Here is a 26,945-nt window from a genome sequence, read left to right as displayed (position 1 = left end):
TATCAGGAAACTTTACAACTTTAATTTATCATTTAATTCTTACAGATATCAACTACTGCAAAAGTTTTCTTTAGAAAAAGAGCACACTCATACTAAGATAAGAATAAATATCCTGAAAAGATCATCCTGTTCTAAAGTATATTGCCATTATACTACATCTATCCATGTCAATCTACTATGATAAAAGATTTATTTAGAAAACAAGACATTTTTATGTCTTGAAAGAAATTCTCTTTGAAGAATGGTTTTCAGTCATTTCTTTTTAAATACTGACTTCAGGGAGAAGTTTCTAGAGAAGTGGATTTACACCTGAAAAGAAAGACTTCATCGTCTTATTTCAAATAAACAGTTTGATTTGACTGCCTTTGTTACAGTATTTCTCCAGTGTTTTCTATGGTAACAGAAGAAAACAAGAAGTTTTATTAAGCTACAACATAATCTGTTTTAGAGTGACCATAAAAATTAGAAGTGTTAATTGGCAAAAGAACTCAGACTGGGAAAAATTCAAACCAATTACATTCTGCAAGGCAGTTTTAGGAGGCATCTTGCAGTACTTCAAAAAGAACCTAGTTAAAATTATGGAAAGAAAATTTGTCAGTGCTAATTAGAAACTTTCTTTGGCAGTCAGGAGAGAGCAGAGGTAGATCAACTACAAATAAGTAATCTGAAAAACAGTATTTGTCCCCAAGAGTCTCTAGATCTCCCCCAACCCCTCCATTGACACTCAATACAAGCTTATGTTCCAAGAAAACAAAACACAACAAAAACCAGATCAAGTAGAAGCAGTAAAATCATTTTGTGTTACAGGGTAAGTTATAACCAGAGTTTTGGATGGCTACTGCTCATTCTTTTTGGTTTCTGTAATATATAAACATACTATTTTAACTATTTGCCTTCTATGCTAATTAATGGAGAACCAGATATGACAGTTTGAAGAAGAATGTAGTATTTCATGTAAACTGTTTACAATGAATTATAAAACCATACTTGTACCCTGTCAGCAATATACTTAGACTGTATCAACTATGACAAATGCATACTTTGGAAATTTTGTTAAATTTAGTCAAAATTTTACTATCCAGAACTGTCTTTGCCTGTTTAAAAAGCTATGCCAGACACTTTGTTGTACAACGGGAGCCCTGAAAGAGCTACTTATCAATTACATCCTAAAGTGCTCTGACTTCAGCAATCTTCATACAACACAGTATGTTGCAGTCTTAGAATACTTTACACAGGTTGACTCTACTCATGGCAAAAAAATTCCTAAGCAGATCAACTAGATAACAGCAAGACTATAGACATTCTTGTGAAGATACTGGACTACAAACTATTAATGGCCTTTCCTTTTCCAGCCCTATTTGCCTAAGGGGTAAAATGATGATGTTCTACTTTGGCTATGGTACATTATTCCTCCTGTTCACCCAGATCAACTTTGAACTTGCTTGCATTAAGGTCAATAGACAAACCATCTTATTCAGTGCAAGGGAAAAAAATGTAACTCTGAAATATAGAATTTGATCCTGGTGGTATCTTACAATTTTAATTGTTGTTTGTATTTCCAACAGTTTTAATTTACCAGTTACCATGAAGTGTTGTTTGATAATAAGTGTTCATGCTGAAAGCTATTAAGTGATGAGCAATTTCCATTAAATTGCACTTCTTAATAAGAATCACATTGACTCAAAGCTTCTATTAATTGCACTGGAATTCATCCAGAATTCTGCAACTGGATTCAATTTTTGTCACCTCACCGTAGTCGTTGAAATGTTTAAAAAGACTAAAAAGCAAATTTTAATAGTTTATATTGACAAGTTACAATGGCTGCCCCTTGTAAATTCCCTGCTATTATGAATTGAAAGAATTACTATTCATATTGATAAAATATAAGTAATAAGCAAGAAGACTGAAACAAGGGCCAGATTTGTAAGATTACCTGAACATCTTCCCTTATGATCAGATGTAAAGGAAAGATAAGACATACTGTAAAATGCAGGTCTGCAAGAAACAGCATAATTGATTTTGGCTGCGGCTGAATCATAGATAACTTATCCTAGTAAAATAGGAGCACTATTTTCAGTGCTAACTTGATCTTTTGCAGAAAGGAACAGATAAAACAGGATATGGTTACATCTGCAAATTTGTTCAAAAAGAACATACACTGTACCATTGTTCTCATATAGGTACGATCTCACATACTGGAAGGAGCAAGATGGACAGAAAGAACAGGTATCAAGGCAACAAAGTGAAAAATGGGGAACTAAGATCCAAAGATCTTTATGTAAAATGAACCAGACTTGCATGAGGTAACTGACTCAAGATCAGAACTGGAAAAGTCTCCAGGGGATCTTATCAGTTTGTATAAATATCTGATGAGAGAAAGTAAAGGGAAACAGATTCTTCTCATTGGTATCCAGTGACAGGACAAGAGGCAATGAGCAAAAATTCAAATACAGGAAATTCTATTTAAACTTAAGAAAAAAACCTTTTTCCCTGTGAGGGTAGTCAAACATTAGAACAAGTTGCCTAGAGAGGTTGTGGAGTCTCCATCCTTGTTGATACTCAAAACCCAACTGGACACAGTCCCAAGCAACCTGCTCTAGTTCACCCTGCTTTGAGCAAGGGGCTATGTTTTTAAGAAGCTTTTAAATTGACTTAAGCAACAAGCTGCTTCACCTTTCTTTGGAAACAATTGTTTCTGATCACTTACATATTTCTTTTAAAACATTTTACAAAGATCACATTCTCAGAATTTCTTCTTCCCATACACCTCAAATCATGTTGCATTTCAAGTGTGGGTAAAATAAAAATGACCAATTTCTATCCTAAAACTTTAATGATACTATATAAGTAAGCAAGTTTCCTAGGAGCCCAAAGATACTATGTTCATGAAATGCAACATATATACAAACTAACTTTGGTTCTTTTCTTGAGCTTGCTGGGAGTTTGAAAGAAATTTGTCTATTCATATATTTCTCTTTCCAAAATGTCACCTTAGACACGTAATTTTTTTTAAGTTTATATTTTATAGGTATACTGACATAAGTTTTTATATCAAATAGGTCACAGTGTCACAGAGACGTTTTCTCATCAAATGTAAGTGTCACTCACTTGCCAAATACAATCTTTCACATCTTCTGTAGGAATTGGAATCACAAGGAGATTTTGCAGAATAAAAACAGCCTGAAAGAAATTAAAGCATCAATATTGTCATCTAGCCATCACAGTTCAAAAAAACCACATCAGATTGAACACCACAGTCTACAGATTATTCCATTGCTTTAGATGTATGTCGAAACACATCCAATTTTCCCATTCATGCTGGGGAAAAAAAAAATAATTAGAAGGATATAACCTAAAACCCCTCAAACTTCACCTGCAACAGATGTCATTAGGGCATGGTACAAGAGAAGGCTGGTAAGAAAAAAAGACAAGGAAGAGATGGAACAGAAATCACTAGGAAACAAATTTATTTTTTCATGGAATACTTTCATCACTGTTCCAGTACAGTCAATCCTGTTGAATGAGCATTACATAACAACAAGTATTGCAAAAAAAACCTGAGCAGAAAAACCTGGATAACTGCTTGTGACCCTTCACTCTATTCTCCTCATGTTTTTTTTTTTAATTATTATAAAATAACTGGGACAATGTGGGGGACACATTGAGACACACAGACACACATGTTCCAAATATTTTCCTTTCTAAATACATGGCATGTGTGTTTTTCTAATTTATATTTTTAATATTTCACATGTCTATGTGGGTGGATTGAAACTGCTTTTTTCATATTTTATCAATCTTTTGTCATTAATTTGACTCTTATGAGACTACTAAAATGATTTGGAAGTTAAAAAAAAAACCAACAGTGAAGCATGCATTCTCAAAAGCATTTTGCACAAATAAATTCAAAATATTACTTCGGAATATGTAATTAGTTGAGCAACAGAGCTGGGAAGAAACTAACCCACTATTTGTCACAGTTGTTTTTTCTTAGCCATTGGAAAACAAAACCACCTTACAACTAGAATTGATAGAAAGGTGCAAAAAACATGTACACAGTTTAAATATAGTATTATATAGCTCTATGTGCTGTTCTACCAGGGTAGAAACTTTCAGTTCTCACAAATAAACCTTAGTGCCTAGGCAAATTAGATTTCCTCATGTCTGCAATGAAGAGATATTTACTACAGATCAGGTGAAGAGTTCGTGCTAAAGTGTTCATAAATGGAACAAAACAGCCATTAAAATCTGGGCTAATTTCTTATGCTTTAGCAACCTATTTGTCTGCATGAGTAAGCCTTAGGAGTTTTTATGCATTCACTTGCACTGTTTAGATAATTTCTGCTTTTACACTAGTCATCTGTAATTGTTGCTTCTTGAGTAATTCTAAATAAGAAGCTAAACATTTATTTTTATTAGGTAGTCTTTAACTTACAAAGCAGTAGGTGTTGTGGAGCACCAGTAAATAGATATATAGAATCAACCAAAAAAAAAAAAAAAATCTTTTCTCCTTAATGAAAAAAACCTTGACAATCTAAGACAGCAGAAGGACACACAAAACATACCTCCCTGCGTACCATGCTACATTCAGATTGGTCCAGAAGGATGTTTATCACCGTTCCCCACAGCCCTCCTGAAATGTTCTGGCAACTTTCTGCTAAAGCAATACATCCTACTTCAAGAGATGTAAGAGCTGATCCTATTCCAAGTGCTGTAAATCTGACCTAGTACATATAAGCACAACAAAAAGTGATATTTCTTACAGTAATTAGCAACACATTTTTTAAATTATGAAGTTTTATCAACTGAATCTGGAGCTTAAGAGAATAATTTTAAAAGTATCAACCTCTTTTCCTATATTTCTGTGGCCCTATACTCATAATCATAACTATGTGTACGTAAAAAGGACAGAATAAAATAGATTTTTGAACACTTAAAAATACTAAGACAGACTTCAATATTCTTCACATTTTACCACTTAAAGAGAGTTCCATTTAGCAAACTCATATATTTTAACAAATTTACATCAAATACATTTGCTCTAAATTTGTAGTTCATGTAAATGTTTCTGCTTTGCGGCTAAGTAACAGCAATGTCAATGAAAACTGCCTATGAATCATGATCATGAGTGACTACTGAAAGCATGGAAGACAGAAGATGTAGGGAAGGATTTCTCAGATGTTTATTATGGAAACATTCTCCCTACTTTATTGTTACTGTTATTTAGGATATAGTGAGTAACATTATAAATGATGCAAAACAGTAGTTTCAATATTAAATAAATTCATGAAACAAAAATTTTGCAAATACTTAAGGGTCAAAATAAGATCTCAACTTAACATTGCATTAACTAACCTCAGGGTCTCTATCTACCCATAAAGGAACCAGCCATGCCAGACCTAGCTGAGAACGAACTTGCTCTTCACTGTTATCATAAGGCAAAGACCAGAGAGATATCCAGTCCTGAGTAGAAAACAGAAAATGAATTAAGAAATTATTTCATAAATCTTTTAATGCCATGCCAGTCTACCAACAGCCTGAGCTACCAATTATATACTAAAACACTTTAAATGCACACAACACTGATATTCCAGGAAAAAGATTTTGATTCTACCTCTATAAACATGTATTTGACCTGCTGACTTCACCTAATGAATAAAATTAAATTTGTGTCATCTTCTTCATAGAATTAGGACAGCAGTGCTAAAGAGAGATTAAATATTTTACTTGAAATACTGGGATAATTATTTCTATTCAAAATTTACTCCTTACATTTTTATTTTTGCTTATTATTAATATCTGTCTTTCTCTCTTGTATTATACATGTGCAGAAAACTACCAAATAAGAACATGCAATTATTTCTGTGACCATAATTCATTCTTTTTCTTCATGCACCTGCCACGTGATTAAAGTCATGCAGACTACCACATACCACTTAGCTGCAGACTCCATGAAATCATACTTTACTTTACAAATTAATTTCTTTAGCTCAGGTTAAAAAAAAAAAAAAAAACACCAAAAAAAAACCCAAAAAAAACCCACCAAAAAAACCACCACAAAAACCAACCCTACCTGCAAAATGCTTTGTTTAACCATGGCACTGCACAAACAATGCCTTAAGTTAATAATAAATCGTGACACCTAAAATTTTATGTATGTATCTGCTGACCATCTCAGTCCTGTATATTTTTACACAGTAGATGACTGATGTTTCCTTTGGAGCAGCATATTTTGCATGGATTTTCTCAATACACACAATATTAATTACAAAAAGCACAGTATTTTACAATCTTTGAATTTGGGGAGGGAGGGCATTAAAATACAAAATGAAATACAAAGCATAGGTCAGCAAAGCACAACCAGTGAAATGATACCATAGCACAACCAGTGAAATGATACCATAGCAAACAAACAAAACATTGCAGCAATTCTAGTACACCCTAAGTATATGGTCTTTTTCTCATGTACTCCTACAAACATCTGTAAGTAACTTCTGTCCATCAGTATGAGCTAAAGGGTCTTATGTCTGACTTAACAAGGTGTTTCTTTTAATAACAAAGAATCACAGTGGTTCAAAATACTGCTAATGAGCAAAAAAATAATTTGCTTTAACTAGTTTTAATTTCAAGTCATTAGATTGTGCATTTTAAGGTTTTTGTTTTTTTTTTTTTTTTAAATCACAGTTATCCAATGTATACCTCTTGTATAACACTGCTTGCACAGAGGAAGAAGGCTAATTTTGTATATCTCTTTCCATAAGATTTGACACTAAATCGCATGATTGTAAACAACAGCCAGGAACTAAAATTTCTTTGAGAATAAAAGTTATTAGTACAGTCTAGACAGTAACACTGTTGTACACAGAGATTATGTTTTATAGCCACAAAAAATGCCACCTATCATATGCTACTATACATATTATTCTACAAGAATGATAATAAAATAAAAAAAAGAATCCGTTCAAGTCCACTCCTTCATCCATGCGTTTATGATCTAATTCTTTGGAGACTGCAGTCTTCCTGCAGTGTACTTAATACTCTGTCCCCCTGCAATTTTAATAAACTTTGTCAGCACTTAATATCTTGAAGAAGAGTACAGAACTGAAGAAGTAGACATCCGGAATTTAGAGAAGCAGGTATGCTGCTATTTCTATTTACATGTGTACTTGATCATATTGAAAGGTTTTCACTTGTGGCTATCACAGATATTAACAAGAGTGGATTTTAATTCTCAAAAATGATTATACTAAATTGTTGAATTTGCTTTAACTGCTTCAGGATGAAGGCCATTTGTAAACTCTCAAAAATTTAGCTCTCAAACTATGCACATGGACACAGAGCACAGATATGAATTTTGCTAATAAGTAATGATAGCTCCTGTTATAAGTTAGACAACCATTCTTTCATGGATGTTATAAATCCTTAAACTTATTCATCCTACATAAAATCCTGATTTCTCATTTTTTATAAAAAGAAAATTATACCTTATTCTGAAAGAAGGCCTTTCTAAATCCACAGAATTATTTGCAGAATAATTTCAGTAAGGCTAGAACTCAATATTCAGCTTTCTTGTATACTATACTCTATCTTATTATTTATCTAACATTATATACCAAATGAGATTACCAGATTTCTTTTTTTTTTATTTTTACTATCTGTTGCCATATAAGACATCTTCCCCCACCACATACGAAAATCTATCATTTAACTTCAGCTGTTGAAAATAAAATAAAATATAATGTTGAAAATAAAATATATCTGTGCATAGGCCTCACAAATGACAAGATAAACACAACTGTAATGCACTCACCGTATCCTTGGCTTGAGCCATCATTTCATGAGATAAGTGAAGCAAGCAAAGAACTGTGCTTTTCGTAACACCTTTTCCCATGAAGGACATAGCGTTTCCTCCCCATTCAACATAAAATGATGAGATGACCTAGGAGTGGGGATACAAGTTCATGGTAGCTTTACTGTAAGCAGTATACAGGTAGAGTACAAACTGTCTTACACACTACTAAATTATAATTTAAACTCATGAAAAGGTGGTAGCTTTTTAGCTGAATTTTACAGAATTTATTTATTTATGAGTCATTTGGCGATGCAATGGTTTCCTATATGGTTAAACTTCTGAAAATCAGTGGGTTTTATTTGCTTCTTCACATGAAGAATGCAGTCAACCTTAATAATAAGCACAATATTTAATAGAAACCTGAAAGTTTGTTTTTGATCAAAAAAGTCCATTTATTGTACCCAGTTTTTAATGCTATGTTTGGAATTAAAAATATAATTTATTTTCAAAATTCTGTGTTCCAGAAAAAGGATCTTTTATTGTGATTTGAATTAGAATAAATATATCAGCTTTCCCTATCAAATTCTAATGAACAGAAATAAAGGTCACTGGATCATAAAGTAAAATAAACTCTCTGACCAAATATCTAGCCATACATGTTAAAATAAAAAACATGCTCTTTTCAACAAAACATGTCCAAAAATATTTTTTTTAAAATGTTAATCTTAAGACTTACACTTCTACATGTATTTTTCTCCCCAACGCATGGTGATTTAAACCCCTACATTTTTGCTATTGTTCTTTCTTTCAGTGTCCTACTCTACAGGAATTCTTTCAAACCCACTTTCTCCCCTCTCCCCAAAAAGAAACCTACTTTTACTTTCATATTTAGGCCAAGTAAAGCTGAGTAATTCTTCTGCACATAAAGCTTATGCATTACTAGTTGATTTCATTCCATAATATTTATTATGATTTCATCCAGTAATAATCTTTCTTTTGCATGACAACATCTATAACCTTGGTGCCATTTTTAGTCTAGACTTCAAATCACAGAACTCGTCTAATCAAATAGCTCTAAAATATTTACTTCTACTCAAGAAATCTTGGCAAGTTAAGACTTCCCCCTAAAACACTATATCTTTTTTTCATCACAAACGTGATTGTCATCTGTAGACAAACTTTCCAGACACTTATCTGGTTGCTATTCATATCATTCAGAATCACAAATGAATTAAAACTACTTTAAAACTTTGTCAAGCCTCTACCAATGCAACAAATACATTTTTGTATTTGAAACTAAAAAGAAAACTTCTAAATGTACCTACCCTACTGAATACCTGTAAAACAATCAGAAAGCCAGATCTATGCTTTTCTTACAGTTATAAGAAGGCTGGAGTTTTCAAAAGATGTAATTTTAGAAGCAAACACTAGTTGTCTATCACATACATGGACGTAGCAAGCAAATAAGAACACTGAAAATAAGAATGAAATTTTGGCTTCCCAACAACTGCAGCATCTTGAACTACCTCTTTTCTGCTTTGTGTTAATAACCTGCCTAACAAGTTCCTGTTCCCCTAGACCACCTTTCACACATGGATTTTGCCTGTTGGAGAATATCTTGGATTTTTCTTCTTGGCATTTCAGTTATTAAAAAAGCCACATCTATTTTTCACCTTGCTAAAACTACAGTCACTTTATACTGCCTCTTAAACTGGGGATGAAGGTACACAAAATACAACAAATCTTTGTAAGTACAGATGCAAGTCGCTCAATCTAGTCTTCGTTTTTTTGCTATTTACCTAGCAGAAAAAGCATCTTTCCCACACCTGTTCCTAGTGATAATATTCACTAAAAGTACATCCTAAAACTTACAATGTCATTAGTTACACAGTTCTTTACAAGCATTCAAACCAAAGCGAAGTTATAACATAAGCTACTTACCTCAAGAAGACCTGTTAAATATTTCTTACAAATTGTGACAGGTTCAACTGCAGCAGAATAGGTACTCCAGTCTGGAAGTGCAGTAACATGAACCATTCCTCGTAATGTTCTCTCCAGTGAAGGAAGTCCATAAAAATGCGGTGCATCTGTTAGCCTTAAGCATTGTAGCAGCTTCAGAGCCAGCTCAGTTCTGAAAGAGCCAGCAAGTTCCAAGCCCTCTCTGGTTTAATTGTAAAAAAAACAAAAAAAAATCAGCTGTCAACATGAAGCTATTATAATGAAACATTTTACAAGAGGTCAATGCCTCATTCTTCTTACTGTTAGTCTATGAGTCCCAGCATCTCAACTAGTTACTATTGCCTTATCCACAGAATAACATGGAATTAAATTTGACATTTCTAGCTTCACCCAGGTTCTGAAAGCATAATATTGCATCTGATTATAACAGGGCTGCTTAACCAAAAAGGGACAAATGAGATATAATTCTAATTATTAAGGAGCATGTTAAATAAAGAGCAGGAGATTGAAGATGATGGATAACATAACGAGAAGAGCTGCAAAGCTTAGTAGCTATGCTTATGTTTGTTCTGGTTCAAGAGACAATTTTAAAAATACTTCTTGCAAAATACCATCAATCTAGAATTCAGGTAGACAGGAAATACAGGAGTGCGAGATATAACTAGCAAGGATTTCTATAATTGTCCCTTTTCCAGCTGTCAAAACTTTTAGAAAATTACTAACTGCATGGGAAGAATGAAGAGGTAACATTTTGAAAGTATCTTTACAAACAGGTATGTTGTGGCACTTAAATAAACAAATATTATCTTAAGCTGCAATTTTAGTATCTCTTAGAATACACTTGGACAGAGAGATTTAGTGTGGGAAGATGTTGCATTAGAAACTCAGAGAAAAAAACTAATAGAAATTCATTTCTGTGTTTGCTTGATTGACAGAAAAATGTTGGAACTTCATGCTGGAAGTAGCTGTCCTAAACAATCACTAATATGCACTGATATACTCTATTAGGCCAAAAAGCAGTTCAATTAAAATAAATGTTTGTTGTTATTTTCAATATTTCAATGTTTTACTTTGCTATAAATAAGTGGTACAAAATCAACCAAGTTATCATTTGCTTGTGCAAATTGCCAGCACCGAAAAAGAAATAGCCCATCTTCTCCCTGCAATCAGTTTAATTATCATTTGCTGAAAAAGTGACCACTAGTACACATACTCTTCCAAGTTTCCCAGTTAATTTCCTAATTTTACTGTGAAAAGGCCTATCTAATGTTGATCTTTACTTCAAGAGCAGTATATTCCATTTTTACAGTTTAAAATGATTGAGTCGTGATGTAATTATATTCAAATTCTGACCGAGATACAGCAGCGGTAGGTATTATGATCCCTAGTCAGAATTACACAGGCAGGTCCATTTACACTGTACCTGTCAGTCAGTGACACGGAACAAAATAACAATGTGTTAAAAAGACAAATGAGTTCTCTATCCAGTTGCTGCCTGACAGCAGTCTCCATTTCATCTATTTCATCCCGCACTTTGGATTCTGGTCGCACCAGGAGGCCCAAAAGGGATTTTGGCTTTTAAAAGAAAAGAATAAAAATACAGTCACATAATGCATTGTTTAAATCCTGTTTTAATACCCACACTAAAGCCATTTTTCTGTTGAGAGCTTGCAAATCACACATTATATATCACAAATTCCACGATTGTTTTACTAAGAAGTATTTCTGTAAAAAGCACAGTAAAAAATTCCTATAATTACCAATTACTTGAACCTTGAATCTACTAAATGCCATAAAAGAATCTACTGTTAAGGCCTTTAAAATTTCCTGGCATTAAGCCATGATACAGTGTATTTTGAAGCATGAAAGAAAAGTCAAAGTTATCTACAGCAATAACCTGCAATAAAAAAAACAGATCACAAAAACCAGAAAACACATAGTAGAAATATCAGTTCAAGATGTATCTTGTATGTCTCATTTGCTTGAAAAACTTAAAATCATTCATTATAAACATTTTATATTAATATATTGAATGGGCCATACTTACAAAATTTTATAGGATTCCCAGTTAGCCACAGAAATTGAAGCACCTGAATTCGATAAGTAATTGAAATTAAGTCTACTATAGCATTGCTTTCGAAATGTTTAGATTGTATTTTAAAATGGGAAAATGCAAGTGCATGAAGACTGTACTTAGTGTATGATATCCTCTGTAAGACCAGGAATGATATTGCATGTAGGCAGTATGCCCTTGCTTGGTGAAGAACAGTACTTTGCAAACTTCTAAAACTGCAGCCATCACTTTTATCCTTGGCATTTAACTATTGTTTATATACAGCAAGATTGAATTATTATATCTTGACAAATATAATAAAAGTTGTTTTATACTGCTTTATGATGTTAATTTCCCATTTGTTTTTATACTTTCCCATTTTACACATCTTAAACGAACAGTATTGGATAGAACGGATCTCTCAAATAGAAAGCACAGGAGTCTAGAAAAACTGAAAATAAAAAAAAATTACATTCTTTCAATATTATACATGCATTTTAACTACAGCAACTAAAATGTACGCTCATAATACCTTCCTCATGCTTATAAAAATATTCTACTTAGACATATTATAACCATTTAAAATCAAAACTTAAGTGACAGACACACTGAAAGCAAAAACTTCTGTCCTAGCTTTCAATTCTTGTTCTTAATGCAAGACAGATAGTGTTCATTTATATCTCTCTGCCAAACAGAAGGTTCCAACACACCTGTATGGAACCTCATCCTTTAAGTTACACAGATAATACATATGTAGTTATGTAGCTAAGCATAACTTATACAGCTGTATATGTATGCACACACATACGTATGTGTAGTTACATAGTTAACCATATCATATAAGTATATATATGTACATACAGAGCTCTGCAGAGAGCTATGCATAGTTAACTGTAGTATATGGCTCTATACAACCATATTACCATAGTTAACTATACCAGAGCAAGACACACACAGGTAGATGTTGTTTGCTTCTGGCAAACAATATTTGAGTTTGGAGAAACAATTCATATACCAAGTAAAGGAGAGAAGGAAATTTACTCTTGTTCAAAGTTAAACTTCCCCAAATACTAAAACCGTAGCACTGACCACAAAGTAGCAGACATTAATACCACAAGATCTGCTATTTCTTGCTTTTGTTGAGAGAAGCCATTTTCCTTGAGGAACTCACCACAAACAAACCAGCCAAACAGCTCACAGTTATATCATTTCTTACAATCTACAGCTAACTACTTAGGTATATTCTCACATTTTTAAGCAATGATTTCAGGATCCACTTTAGATGGTCTGACTCCAAACTTGATCTCTGCTCTCTAAGCAATTTGTTTAAAAATCTTAAGACATCTACTAAAAGGTTCTCATCCTCCACAGAAGCTGGAAGCACTTGCAGAAACCTGCAATGCAAACAAAAATATTTACTTTCATACTTGTAACACTTTAAAAGAGAGTTTAAGATCTCAGCCTAATAGGACTGAAGTCACCTGCAAATGTGGAGTTATATAGATTAAATACATATACTGCATATATTTACATATAGCAAATATGGAATTATAATTATATTATACATGTCATAATATATATTAAATTACATACATTTGAATACTTTTACATAACATATTGACTATATTAAATTATATTTATATAGTATTACACATTTCTTGTGTATTAGTATAATATAAAATTGTTATGTATATTAAAAAGTGTATTTACATAGAGTAAACATGGAATTGCATACGGTAAAAGGTAGAAAAATCTGAATAGGGCCACAGACAGGAAAGAAAAAAGGTAATTAGCTATTAAATACTAGCAATTAATAATAGTAGCAAAGCCTACCTATGCATTTTAAATAATCCTTATTTTAAATATAGCATTCTTATTTTTTACTGGTTTTGTGTACGTAAATTACAGAATTACATAATCATTGAGGTTGGAAGGGACCTCTGGAGGTCACCTGGTCCAACCCCCCTGCTCACGCAGGGACACCTGGAGCTGGTTGCTCAGGACCATGTCCAGGTAGCTTTTGAATATGTCCAAGGATGGAGACATCATAAGCTCTCTGGGCAACCTGTGCCGGTGCTTAGTCACCTTCACAGTAAAAACGTGTTTCCCGACGTTCAGATGGAACCTCCCGTGTTTCAGTGTGTGTTCATTGCTTCTGGTCCTGTCACTGGGCACCACTGGACAGAGCCTGGCTCCATCTTCTTTGACACATTCCCTTCAGGTACTTGTACACATTGATAAAATCCCCCTCTGAGCCTTCTTGTATCCAGACTAAGCAGTCCCAGCTCTCTCAGTCTTTCCTCATAGGAAAGATGCTCCAGTCTTTCATCGTCTTTGTGGTGCTTCGTTGGACTCTCTCCAGTATGTTCATATCTCTTGTAGTGGGGAGTCCAGAACTGGACACAGCACTCCAGGTATGGCCTCACCAGTAGTGAGTGGAGAGGAAGGGTCACCTGACTCAACCTGCTGGCAACAGTCCTCCTAATGCAGTCCAGGATGCCATTAGCCTTCTTTGCTGCCAGCCATTGCTGGCTCATGTTCAGCTTGGTGTCCACCAGGATCCCCAGGTCCTTTTCCAGAAAGCTGTTTTCCAGCGTGGTGAACCCCAACATATACTGGTGTATGGAGTTGTTCCTCCCCAGGTGCAGGACTTTGCACTTCCCCTTGTTGAACTGCATGAGGTTCCTGTCAGCCCACATCTTCAGCCTGCTGAGGTCCCTCTGGATGGCAGCACAACCCTCTTGGCATGTTAAAAAACTGGGAGGAGTGGCTGATATAAGCAAAATCACTGAGGGTGCACTCTGCTCCATTATCCCAATCATCAATGAAGATGTTGAACAGGACTGGACCAAATATTGATCCCTGGGGCACATTGCTAGTTACCGCCTTCCAACTGGACTTCATACCACTGATCACCACCCTCTGGGCCCGGCCGTTCAGCCAGTTTACCATCCATCTTACTGTCTACTCATCCAGCCCATACTCATCAGCTTCTCTAAAAGGATCTTATGGGAGACAGTCAAAGAGCCTTCCTGAAGTCAAGGAAGACAATATCCACTGCTCTGCCCTCATCTACCAAGCCAGTCACTTCATTTTAGAAGGGTATCAGCAGGCTGGTCAAGTACAACTTCCCCTTCGTGAATCCAGACAGACTACTCCTGACGACCTTCTTGTCATTCACGTGGATGGAAATGGTTTCCAGGACTGGCTGCTCCATCACCTTCCCAGGGATTGAGGTGAGGCTGACTGGCCTGTAGTTCCCTGGGTCCTCCTTCCTGCCCTTCTTGAAGACAGGAGCGACATTTGCTTTCCTCTCATTCTCAGGCACCTCTCCCAATCACCTTGGCTGACCAAAGTGGACATGAAATTACATCAGCCAGGATACACTCTGGGTGCATCCCATCAGGGCCTATGGCAGTTTGCTTACGTATTCCCTGACCTGATCCTCTTCCACCAATGGTATGCCTTCCTTGCTCCAGACTTTCCCCCTGGTCTCTGGGACATGGGATTCCTGAAGGCCAGTCTTGCTAGTAAAGTTTGATGTGAAGGCGGCATTTGGGACCTCAGCCTTTTCCATGTCCTGTGTTACTGGGACCGCTGCCCCATTCAGCAGCAAGCTCACTTTTTCTCTAGCCTTTCATTTGTCACCTATGTACTTACAGAAGCCCTTCTTGTTGCCTTTGACTTGCCTCACCAGATTCAATTCCAGGTGGGCTTTTGGCTTTCCTAACTGCACCTCTGCATGGTCAGGAATGTCTCCATATCCCTCCCAAGTTACTTGTCCCTACTTCCACTCTCTGTAGACTTCCATTTTATCTTTGAGTTCTCCTTGATCAAGGACCTCCTTGTTCATCCATGCAGGCCTGCTGGCATTTTTGCCTGACTTCCTGCTCAACAGCATGGACCACTCTTGAGCTCGGAGGCAGCGATCGTTGAGTATTAACCAGCTTTCTCAGGCCTCTCTTCCATCCAGAGCCTGATCCCATTACACACTAACAATGAGATCTTTGAAGAGGCCAAAGTTTGTTCTCCTGAAATCCAGCACTGTGATCTTACTTTTTGCCCTCGCCCCTCCTCTCAGGATCCTGAACTCTACTACCTCATGTTCACTACAGTCAAAGCTGCCTTAAACCTTCACATCCCTAATGAGCCCTTGCTTGTTCGTGAGCATAAGGTCCAGCAGAGCACCTCTCCTCATTGGCTTCTCTGTCACCTGGATCAGGAAGTTATCACCGATGCTCACCAGGAATCTCCCGGATTGTTTATGCCCTGCTGTGTTGTCCCTCCATCAGATAGAGGGAACAACATATATATATCAGAATCAGGGGTGCATGGACAATCAATTCCATAAATTTGAAAATATAAAAATTAGGAAATTTACAATTTAAGCATCATAATCTTTAATAGATTTCTGTAGTCACTATGCTTACCTATTTATTGCTTTTTGCCAAACAAAGCTCTTCAAAGTGGTTCTACAAGACCCGGAACTGCATTTTAATGCAAGTCTGTCATTCAGAACGTAAAAACTAAGCCTAGTGAGAGCAGCCTTAACATCCCTGTGGGATACTGCCTTAATGATTGAATTAAGACAATCCTGCAGTCCATAGTTTGTGCGAGTTATTTTGAGTATAAGAATGTCTTCTGAGGATAGTTTTAGTGAGTCTAAAAATCTGAAAAGGCATAAAAGAAAAAAAATCATTAACAGCCAGTATCTTTACAAACTATTTCAGTGAGTGTTGACTCCTTCACTTCCCAGTTCAAATGAGAAGACAAAACACAAATTGCCTTAAAAATTTATTTTTGTTAACCAATCCTTTCTCCTCCTTCCCCCTGCCCCAAAAAAACCCTAAAACCAACAACAATAACAAACAACCCCACCGCATTTAAATCCTGAGCTGTTTGGGTTCTTTGGAAAAATGGCACCTCTCAAAAAGTTATTTGAAAGGTGCTCTTCACATTGTTTGTAATGAACTTTTCCTCCACACTACTGTAAATGTTGGCCACTTGGACTATACTATTTTCCTATTTTAAGAGATTGCTGTGTTTTTGCCTGAGGGAACTTAAAATTAAAATGATTTATCAAATCAACAACTGCAAAGTTTCCAATGGCTCAGAACAACACTATTTAATAATAAAACTTGTAGGACTCCTTAAGGGACACAAGCAAAAACTGAAAAATTGTCAAGATGGACAGAGATATAGATACAAGCATTTCAGTTCTATTAAATCAAGAATCTTCTAAGATGTTGAGTTCTGTATACAAAATAGTCTCAAAGAGAGAAATGATGCTTAATCAAGAGCTAACCAAGGGATGTAAAGGGAATTTTCTTCATTATATACTATAATTAGTATTACCATTAAAAAGAATAATTATTTTAAATTTAAATCCTCAAGGAAAGAAAGAGAAAAAGTAAGTCATGCAACTATAAAGGGGAGAAAAGGCAGCTCCCTAAAAACCCACAATGACTACAAAGAAACAGCCATAGACCCCAATTAAAATTGTTTGAAATGAGTCTGACCATCAATAAAAGTTGGATCAAGCTCTAGACTTCATGTATAAATGCAATTTAGGTAAAACATTAGCTGTGACAACATGTCTACAGTCTCTTGGGATGCGATCCTTTACGTTGAAAAAGACAGCATTCTCAAACCAGTTACAACTTGAACTGCTGTTTGAAGTTGAAAACCTATTTAAACTTGATGGAACACTTATTTAATTGAAATCTATTGGGATTTAAAATCAAGATAAAATGGCTTACGTTTCTGCTTCCTTCTCATAATTTATCAGTTGCAATAGGTTTTCAATCCCATGGTACCATGACAGATTCCAAGCCATCTTAAGCATATCTGACACAGGTTTCATAGTCAAACACTCAGAAGACAATAGCAGCACAACAGTATTAGGACTAACTACATGATGAGCAGTGGTCCTGACTGGGACATGATACCTAAAAAAAAAAAAAAAAAAAAAAAAAGTGGTTGTTTGTTTTGTTTTTTTAATTAAATGCTCTACAAGGATGAGCCTTTAAATTTGCAAATAAAGTTTCTGAAACTCTTTTTCAGAGAACAGAGACTTGGAGAAAAAACTCCATGTTTAAAAATGCAGACAACTTTGGATTTAACATCAAATGTTTCCCTAATGTTTCCCTTCATTCTCCCACCTCCATACTTCAGGAAGGACAACAAATGGAAGGAAGCAAAGTTAACTGTAAAAAAAAAAAAAAAAAAAAAAAAAAAAGGGGCAAACAAAAAAAACCCCACAACAAACAAAAACCACCAACCTGCAAACAACAAAAAAACCCCACTCACCCATACCTTCTAACAACAGCAACAGGCAAACTGAAGGCAGGTAGGCCAGTATCATTACTGGTTATGCTATCAGTCCTGCAAGAGATTAAGTTATAGTTATTATTCCCTAATTTTAAACTTCAATTTTCTACTAATGCTACACTTACTATTTCTTTATTATTCAGATATACCTGTATTTTTTCCTCCAGCTAGCTCTTTAGTAAGCCATTGATGAATCATTTGTATTTCACTTATTATTCAGATATACCTGTATTTTTTCCTCCAGCTAGCTGTTTAGTAAACCATTGATGAATAATTTGTATAATAAACAGTGTTTCTTCATGATTTTGCAATACGGATAGATCTTAGATCACACACATACAGAATATTTGTTGCAGATGTACTGCACATAAAAATGAAATCAAAGATAACATACCAAAGCACATGTTTGTTTCCTTTTTTCTATTAGAGAAAAAAATATGCGCTATAATTCTTTTCAGTATATTTCATGTGTGTGAATTCTAAAAGCATATATTTTTCTGAAGTATATGCAAATTTCAAATAATAAAATATCATAAGCTGAGGTCTGTTGTTTTAAAGACAACTGCTACACTTAAAAGCCAAAGTAAATAGGAGAATTCTAATTAAGTTAAAAAATGCCTACAGCTAACTCTTTGATTTGTGTAGTTTCCATTTATGGAAAAGATGGATTACAGACCAATCAGGGTTTTTTGAAAATTAAAGTAAACTTAAAATTAACACTGAGGTACAAAGTATCTATACTGCAAAAATACGCCAAGTAGACCTATACAGCATGCAACCCAAATATCAAAACAATTTGTTTGGCCTACAAATATGCAATTTTGGATATATAAATGTTTGGAGTATAATTTGTTTGGATATACATATAAACTTATTTTCATTAAAACCTTAAATTTTGACTAGAGAATATGCCATTAAATAACTGGTTTTTTCATACCATGTTTCTGTTCTTGCTACTTCATCAAACAACAGAAGACAAAGCAATACTGTAGTTTCAGTTAAAACAGCACGATCATTTTGGAATATCAGGGAAACTGAATAAAATAAAGATATTTAAAAATGTGTTAGGAAAACATTGACATTTAATAATACATAGAAGGACACTGGTTGAAAACAACTGATTTCCACAGTCATTTTGCCAACATCTTCAACAGATGCTGCAACATGGGTAACACTAGCACACAATGATTTATCTTTTAAATATTAGAGACTCAAGTGATTCAAGGTTCTTAAGAAGGCTTTTGGTTAAACATCTAACTATATTTCACACATTTTCTTTCCACATGCGTATTAAAGTCAAAATAGAATCTTTACCTCTGAATAGCAAAAGCAGTAAAGATGATTGCTGTGCTAGGGATAGACGAACAACTGGATCAGCATATACAAGTTTGCGTAAGAGTGTTAAGCATGGTAACACTACGGATTCCATAAGCTGCAGGAACAGAGTAAAAAATTAAATACAGATAACAATTAGGATAATCTATTATGAGATGCTTAATACAAGCTGTCATGTTATGAAGCAATACATTCCACCATTTATAGTAGAGATACCTAGAACTTTCTTAGACAAGCACATTTCATCCAGATGATAACTGCATATTCATTAGAAAATATTTATTCACTTCACATTTTATTTTACTAGTAATTGATGGTCATTTTATTGGTCTCTGGCATCATAACACAATTATAACATTTGCTTCCAAAACACATATTTTCAAGAAGCATATATGTGAGCTGAAGGATTTCCAAAAAAACCCAAATATTTACAAGCATATAAGCTTATTCATTTCTTTTTAAATGCAAATAGCTTATTGTATCCCATTCCTTTTCTGGGTTCCAGTCCTTCAGATCAGGAAACCTAAGAAAGGAAAGCAGCTTGCTAAAAGTTAAAGTATCAGTGAATGGCCAAAAATATGACCAAAGTCACTGCTCCTAAGAATGAGAAGACAGTATATCTTTCACAGTACCATTACTTTGCTTGTCTGAGGTTCTGCCTTTAAATCTTGTTTTGTAAACTGCATCACCAAGTAGAGTTTAATTTAATACTGAATAAACAAAAGCCCTGCTTATTTAGTATGGAAAGAGTGTTTTGCACAGCTATATATAAAGCCTTATTTAAATGGTGCTTTTTCCATCTGCTACGTCCTTTATCGTTTTCTTGGTAGCCACTTTTCTAAGAACATGCAAGGTTTTTTTGTTTGTTTTTCTTTTCTATTGATTTTAGGATAAAATTAAAAAAAAAAAAATATTTGAGGGGGGAACCAGAATCTGGGCTAGATCCTCTCAGAATGGTGTCCTAATGACTTATTTAGTCAAACCTACGTGGTCTTTCTTTGACCTAATGAAACTAGCAGTACTTTGTGTTTAGACTAAGCTATATCAAACAAGAGGTAAGCAGTGCTCCTACTTAATTTATTTTCTATTCTGGTGGATAGCTCATTTTCTTGGGAAGTAGTTTGAGCTGTCAGAGCTTGAGAGAGATAAGGATGGGACCTCTACTGGAGTTCAAGAGACAGGAGTAAGATTGCTTAGTCATTTTGCAGAGGAAACATTTTAGTTATTTTACAGAGCAGACCATTTGGGATCCAAAACTTCTATCAACACAGAGCCAACAAACAAATTTCTGAATGCTAGCACCTGAAGAAGTAGAATTTCATATACAGCTGTTGGCTTACACTCTCCTGCTGACTTGATCTAAACCATTCATTGTTCGACATGTGCAATTTTAGATTTCTCCTCTAAAATACTCTGCAACTTTCATCATGTAAAGTTTGAACATCCTGTTTGGTATAAAGAGCCTCTGTTCCACAAGCTGTATTGTAAAAGAAAGGTGTTACATCCCCTAGAGAGTTGTTGCCTGTGCCCTTCCTGGATTAAATTAAAGTTTATAAAGGGCTAAAGACTTGAAAATAAAGTTTATCTTAGACTTTTAACTGGCTATGAAGGATCTGCTTAAGGCAATATATTTCCCATGCTTGCATTCCTGTATTATTAAGTAATTATGCTAATATCTACTCACTATCCAAAACAAAACAAAACAATAGTTGCATTACTCTGTACCTCTAAAAAAGGTAAGATAATAAAAGATTGACATTAGGAAAAAAAAAAAGGAAGTAAAAAACCCTGAAGAACCCAATATTTCAATTTCTCCAACTGGCTTTCAGTGGTTTACAAAAGTACTCGTATACAAGCTATCATAAACTGGACTAGACATTCCTTAATGCTACAGGGGTAAAATAATTTTAGATACTGATAATCTGGAAAAACACATTGCCATTACCAAAGAAGAATGTGATTTTCATTAATTTGACAAATAAGAGGAATTCCACTAAGTATCAAGCTGTTCTTTTCTCTTGTATATTTTTGGGAAAGAAGTCATTACTGTATAAAAATTCTCATGGTTTCTTAAAATAACTCAAGGTTTGGACTGTTGGACTGCTGTAACAATACTATGCAAGCAAACTAAGAAATATGCAAAAAGTTTATCCAGTGAAGTGATGATGAGCAACTTACAGCCTAAATAAGCTTGCATAAAATGTTTTCACATAATGAATTTCAGAAAAATTCAAGCATCAGATTAGACATATTACAAAACCAGAAAGTTTGGTCATCTACAACAAATATACGCTCAAGCCTAAATGTGATCTTATCTCCTGAGACTCTCCCTGGTGAGGTGATCTTCTATTGGTCAGAAAATTACTTATACCTGAAACACAATCTGACACGTAGATTCCCATTTATGATAATATCTCCTCATTTTTAATTGTAATTTGCTTCAGGACTTAAATTTAGAGACTATGATATACAATATAACACTTTTTTTTTTTTTTTTAAGGTCATTAAAAATTTTTTTTTGGTCTCTACTGAGAAAGCTTCAGGGAAGTTCTGGTATATTTCTGAACTACACCAAACACAGTTCTCTGGCTAACTATTCTTACAGGCAGGCAACCCAATCTTCTTTCACTGAGAGAATCTTAGCATTATAAAAAAATATAATAGACAAAATAAATATTGCAATCACAATGGTTACTAAACATTTGTGTTCTGTGCAGAATTAATGCACAAAAATTAGTGTTATAAGTGCAGAAAAAGCCAAATCCTACTACTGTCATGCTGTGCAATGCTTGCAGAAGAACTTATAACAGTAGTTTTACCTTGCCATCCACATGTATACATTCATTAAGGTAAGCCAAAATCTTTTCTATCATGCCTAACTTTTTCACAGTGCCATGCATTTTGGTATCTGTAGGAAAAACAAAAGATAGTAAGAAACACTGGTTCTGCACCAATTTAATATCAAACCTCTTTCTGCAAGATCACAAACTCTTGCTGTTGAGAACAAGTTTCCAAAATTGCTAATCAACAGAACAAGTATAGCTCTACCAAGGCAAGCCTCTTCAAAGTCTTGTTATCTGACTATAGCAGCCTCTTGAACAGTAGACTCTTAAATATTTTACATAACTTCCCATAAGCACTTTATGTTCCACAATTACAGTGATCCCCTGTGCAACTCAATTTCAGTCCAACGAGGATTTCACCTGTAATATTTAAAATCTTCAACAGTTTAATATGGAACTAAAAATGGTATTTACAAAAACTCAATCACCATGAGAGTATTTTCCCCTAAACTCATAATTCAGAGCATCTGGTTTAACAATATTCAACAACAAAAAGCCATGTCATTTCTGTTGGTTAGGTTTGTTGGTGTTTTTTTAAAAAAATTATAAAGTGATCCTTCATATGAAATTTGTCCTGATAAAGCTGCATTTTTTCCATTACAATTTCATCCTATGTTATGTTTCATATTATCTTTTGACATCTGAAAACTTTGGCAGCCATAACTAAATTTATTTTACAAGACAAAGTAGACATTTTCTCATTTTTGTGATCATTTTTCTGACAACAAAAATGTTAATTTTAATATTATCTAAGACCTCACCTTCCCATGGTGAAAAACTTATGTTCTATCATTAGGATTTGAGATCCTTGAAGAAAACATACTTGAATCAGAGTTTGAGTAGGTACAGTACAAACAGCCAGGTTTGAAACTCTACAGTTATGACCCTGCACTGAGCCAAATAATGCTATATGCAAGACTGCACTTGTGTCTTAATTCAATCAGATCTTCTTTACCAGAATTCATAATTTATCCCCCTGTGAGCAACACAATTATAAAAAAAACTCACCTGTGATGCAAATTTATGATTAATCACTTAAATTATAAAGAGTGAAAAGAGGAACACTTTCCTTGCAAACATATTAGATGAAATGCCACAGGGAGTCTACCTCTTGATACTGAAAGACGTTATAATCATGGAAGCTTAGCTGGAGTTTACTGAACGCTCATTCACACAAATGACATTTCAATCCATTGTAACTGTAGTTACCACTTAAGCTAACTCAAAATGGAGGAAGAAATTCAGGATGATAGAAGAAATTCCTCACTAAGTATAAAATCCCTTTAAGCTAGCCTGTGTAATCTAAGAATTAACTTTCCTAATTAAAGTACACCACCACCAAATACACATATATATTTTACATTGACCACCGCCTCCCTCACTCAAGACTGAGTATCTGAGTTAGCAATACCAAAAAATGTGAAGCACCATTAGTTCTGAGACAGACCAACAACTTGACAAACATTAAAAAGGAAAAGCAGGAAAAAAAAACCCCTCCTACAGAATTCAGCTTAATCCTCCATTACACAAGGGAGCTGTTTTTTTTAAATGGTAAGACCACTATTTCTTCTTCTTGAGGGCAACAACAACAACAAACTAATTTGTTATTTGAATTGGTAGATTATCCACAATACTGTTAAAATTCTGGTCCAACAATATACATAAAAATTACAAAAAGTACCCTTAACAGAAACATACAGAAAACTTAGCAAAACTGCAAGCTCACGCAATGATCTGCACATGAATTCAAATTTTCTGAAGGATTTTACCTTCTAAAATGATAGCTAGCTGCTCGGCTGCAGACTTCCGTAAAACTAGGTCAACAGCATCAGAAGTCAAGATGTCATACAGCTTTTCAATAGTTTCTGCCTGAAAGTAAAATTGTATTAGATTTACATCCGGTATGCTATTATGAAACAAGGTAACAAGCCAAATTTCCTAACAGAAAGTAGAAAATAAAAATAGCTATAATTCCTTATTGGAATGCATTTGATTAGATTCCACATACATATAAGAAGAAAGGATTCGGTTATAATCTTTTTAAAACAAATGTCTAATAATACCTGCAGAATATAACAAGACAATAGTTTCTACTGCACAACACTAGCAGATTTCTAACAAATAATGCTGAATTTATGCAGGACTACAGAAAGCTCAACACTACACAGAAATGCTAGAACATGCTTCTAATTCTGTGAAGGGGACTGACTTTTTAATGGCAATAGGGCTAGAGAAATTTAAATAATCCTACATATCAATACAAATTTCAGATCCTAACTTTTTGAAGGATCTAGCGGAAGAGTATAAATAAAGTGTACAATGAGTGGTCAGAATACTTTTTTTCAGAGGGGAAGCATCTTAGCATTTGTTTAACATGTTGTTAAATCTGAAAGCGTTGAGCGTAAAGAAGGAAGGAGAATGGAGGGCAGATGATAAAAAAGGAAAAAACAAAAAAGAGATATAAGTTTTCCCATAGGTCAAATACTTGTGATTTGTTTTTCACTTTGCGAAAGCAGCAATATTCAGAAAACACAGACATAAATTTGTAATCTGTTTTAGAATATTTCATCTTAAAAATTATTTGTGCCTGTTCCAGTAAAAATTTATTTTGGGGGGGAAAAAAGGTCTACGTGAGAAAAATCACTCTACCCATGCACAATGAAATTGTAAACAGAGCGCGCCTATGCTCTCTGTACTCAAGTTAAGTCTTGCTGTTAATTTATCTGCAGAGAGGGGAAAAAAAAAAAAGAAAGAAGGAACTCTTTTCTTATTGTTGTATATGGTAGCATAAAAACTGTTTAAATTTACACGGAAAGAATATATCAACAGATTTCTTTTTATGAAGCAAGCCAATTTGTATGACATATTCCAACCTTCAGAAAGTGATAACTTCAGTGACTGGGCAGGTAGAAGAGCTGATCAATGATACAATATTTAGACAGAGTTTACTCACCTTAAATATTGACTCCGTTTTACCATCCAATTTTAGCTCAATAGCTCTTTCTATAACAAATAAGTTTGAAATGCTGGAAAGCACACTACCATGCAGATGCGGGCGTTTCAGGTTTGCCCCTTCTTCATTCAAAAGATGGAATGTTAAATGTTTAAGTGCTACAGAACGAACCCTGTAGGAGTAAACAATTAAAATAAAGTCCTCATACTGGAAAACTTTAGCTGTATAGTTAAAAATAAATTAGTTTATAAAATTAATACAGTCGGGGGGGAAGTACTTACTCAACTCAATATTGATTAATCTACCTTTCAAATCAACCCACTGCATAATAATCAATTGGTTTTTTAGTGTACACATTTTTGTCATCAACATTAGACAACGTGCTGAAACACTACAGGACATTACTTACAACTGCTTTTTTGAGAAGAGAAGACGCAGAGCTGCCCGCAGTCTAGTAGTTCTAGGGAGAATACCCTCTCCTTTGTCAGAGGTTGTTTCACTCAAAGTGAGGATACAGTTACCTAGTGTATCTTTTGTGTCAGCATAACCCTAAAACAAACAAACAACCAAAAAAAATGTCCAAAATTTAAAAAATCCACTTACTAACTTAGCAAATTAGACAAGGTAATTTCCCTTTTAGGGGCTAAGGGAGGGTGGGGAAGGAGCAACACCCTCCCAAAAAAAGCAATAACTTTTAAGAAAACATTCAATTTCTGCAGATTAATATTCTTCTGTAAAAACAATTTTTAAAATTAATAAATTATCCTGTATACAAATCAAAATAAAGATTTTTACATGGCCCAGAGGGACTTTGACCTGAAGCTTTACCCTTCAATCTATTACCATGATGCTGCTCTGGAGGTCAGTTTTTATTTCAAATTCAGTCCCTACAAGAAAATGACTTCAAAACATTAAATCCTACCTATTTTCAGATATTTAGTCAAAGCATTTTCACATACAACCAAGACAAACCAGAATCAGTTATGTCAAGGAATGATAGTGCAAACATTTCAACAGTAGAGTAAAATACAAGGCATTTTATACACTTACATTTACCTACATTTAGGTAAATGTAGGCCTCCGGTATGCTCTGCTCAAGTATCTATTGTACGTAGCCACTACAGGGTATATTATAGAGGAAAATTCTACTCACAAAAATGAGAGCGGGACAAGTTCTCTCTCACATGTTTAGCCTCCCACCTACCTAATCTTGGATATGAATGGAAGATATCTATGTGGACAACACAGAAAAGCTGATATTACTGGGCAAGAAAGCTCTGACATAAGCTTTCTCCCACCAATTTCAATTTCTCAGTGTACTTCCTCTGCATATTTTTCTGTCTGAGCCTTCTATTTCATGGCCCATCTCATCTGCAATTACTCCCCATTTTTGCCTTGATTTTTGTGCAGTTTATGTAAGGGCTTAAGTTATATAAGCATTTTTTTCAACTCATGGTAATCCTGAGGTGAAGGCAACGAATGAATATATATCAGTGATACGAATAAGTAGGTATAATTATCAAGAGTGATATTTTTGGAGAAAAAAAAAAGACAAAAAGTATACTTCCAAGTACTTGGATGTATTGGCTAAGTTAAATAAAAAACAGAAATAAGGCAAAAAAACAGACATCGGGAAAAACAGACATCAGATAGGCGCAGCAAAATCTCTAACCTGGAAGA

The 26,945-nt window shown here is 34.5% G+C and overlaps 1 protein-coding gene across 1 annotated transcript in view; it reads right to left on the bottom strand.

The window, feature by feature from the left end:
• Window positions 1-26,945, bottom strand: part of RTTN (rotatin) — a 90,254-nt gene that overhangs the window by 35,474 nt on the left and 27,835 nt on the right. The window contains exons 17-32 of the mRNA XM_075494294.1: window positions 25,675-25,814; window positions 25,266-25,437; window positions 24,082-24,181; window positions 22,289-22,377; window positions 19,449-19,566; window positions 19,072-19,168; window positions 18,120-18,188; window positions 17,564-17,752; window positions 16,235-16,474; window positions 13,054-13,198; window positions 11,175-11,326; window positions 9,734-9,953; window positions 7,811-7,939; window positions 5,356-5,463; window positions 4,566-4,724; window positions 3,109-3,180 (exon numbers count right to left, since the gene is read on the bottom strand). Of these exons, the coding sequence (XP_075350409.1) occupies window positions 3,109-3,180; window positions 4,566-4,724; window positions 5,356-5,463; window positions 7,811-7,939; window positions 9,734-9,953; window positions 11,175-11,326; window positions 13,054-13,198; window positions 16,235-16,474; window positions 17,564-17,752; window positions 18,120-18,188; window positions 19,072-19,168; window positions 19,449-19,566; window positions 22,289-22,377; window positions 24,082-24,181; window positions 25,266-25,437; window positions 25,675-25,814 (2,199 nt within the window). The remainder of the gene's footprint in view (window positions 1-3,108; window positions 3,181-4,565; window positions 4,725-5,355; window positions 5,464-7,810; window positions 7,940-9,733; window positions 9,954-11,174; window positions 11,327-13,053; window positions 13,199-16,234; window positions 16,475-17,563; window positions 17,753-18,119; window positions 18,189-19,071; window positions 19,169-19,448; window positions 19,567-22,288; window positions 22,378-24,081; window positions 24,182-25,265; window positions 25,438-25,674; window positions 25,815-26,945) is intronic.

The sequence above is a fragment of the Mycteria americana genome, chromosome 2 (genome assembly GCF_035582795.1).
Source record: "Mycteria americana isolate JAX WOST 10 ecotype Jacksonville Zoo and Gardens chromosome 2, USCA_MyAme_1.0, whole genome shotgun sequence".
Lineage (NCBI taxonomy): Eukaryota > Metazoa > Chordata > Aves > Ciconiiformes > Ciconiidae > Mycteria > Mycteria americana.
The sequence above is the reverse complement of the archived record's forward strand: the minus strand, read 5'-3'. Positions and strand labels throughout refer to the sequence as shown.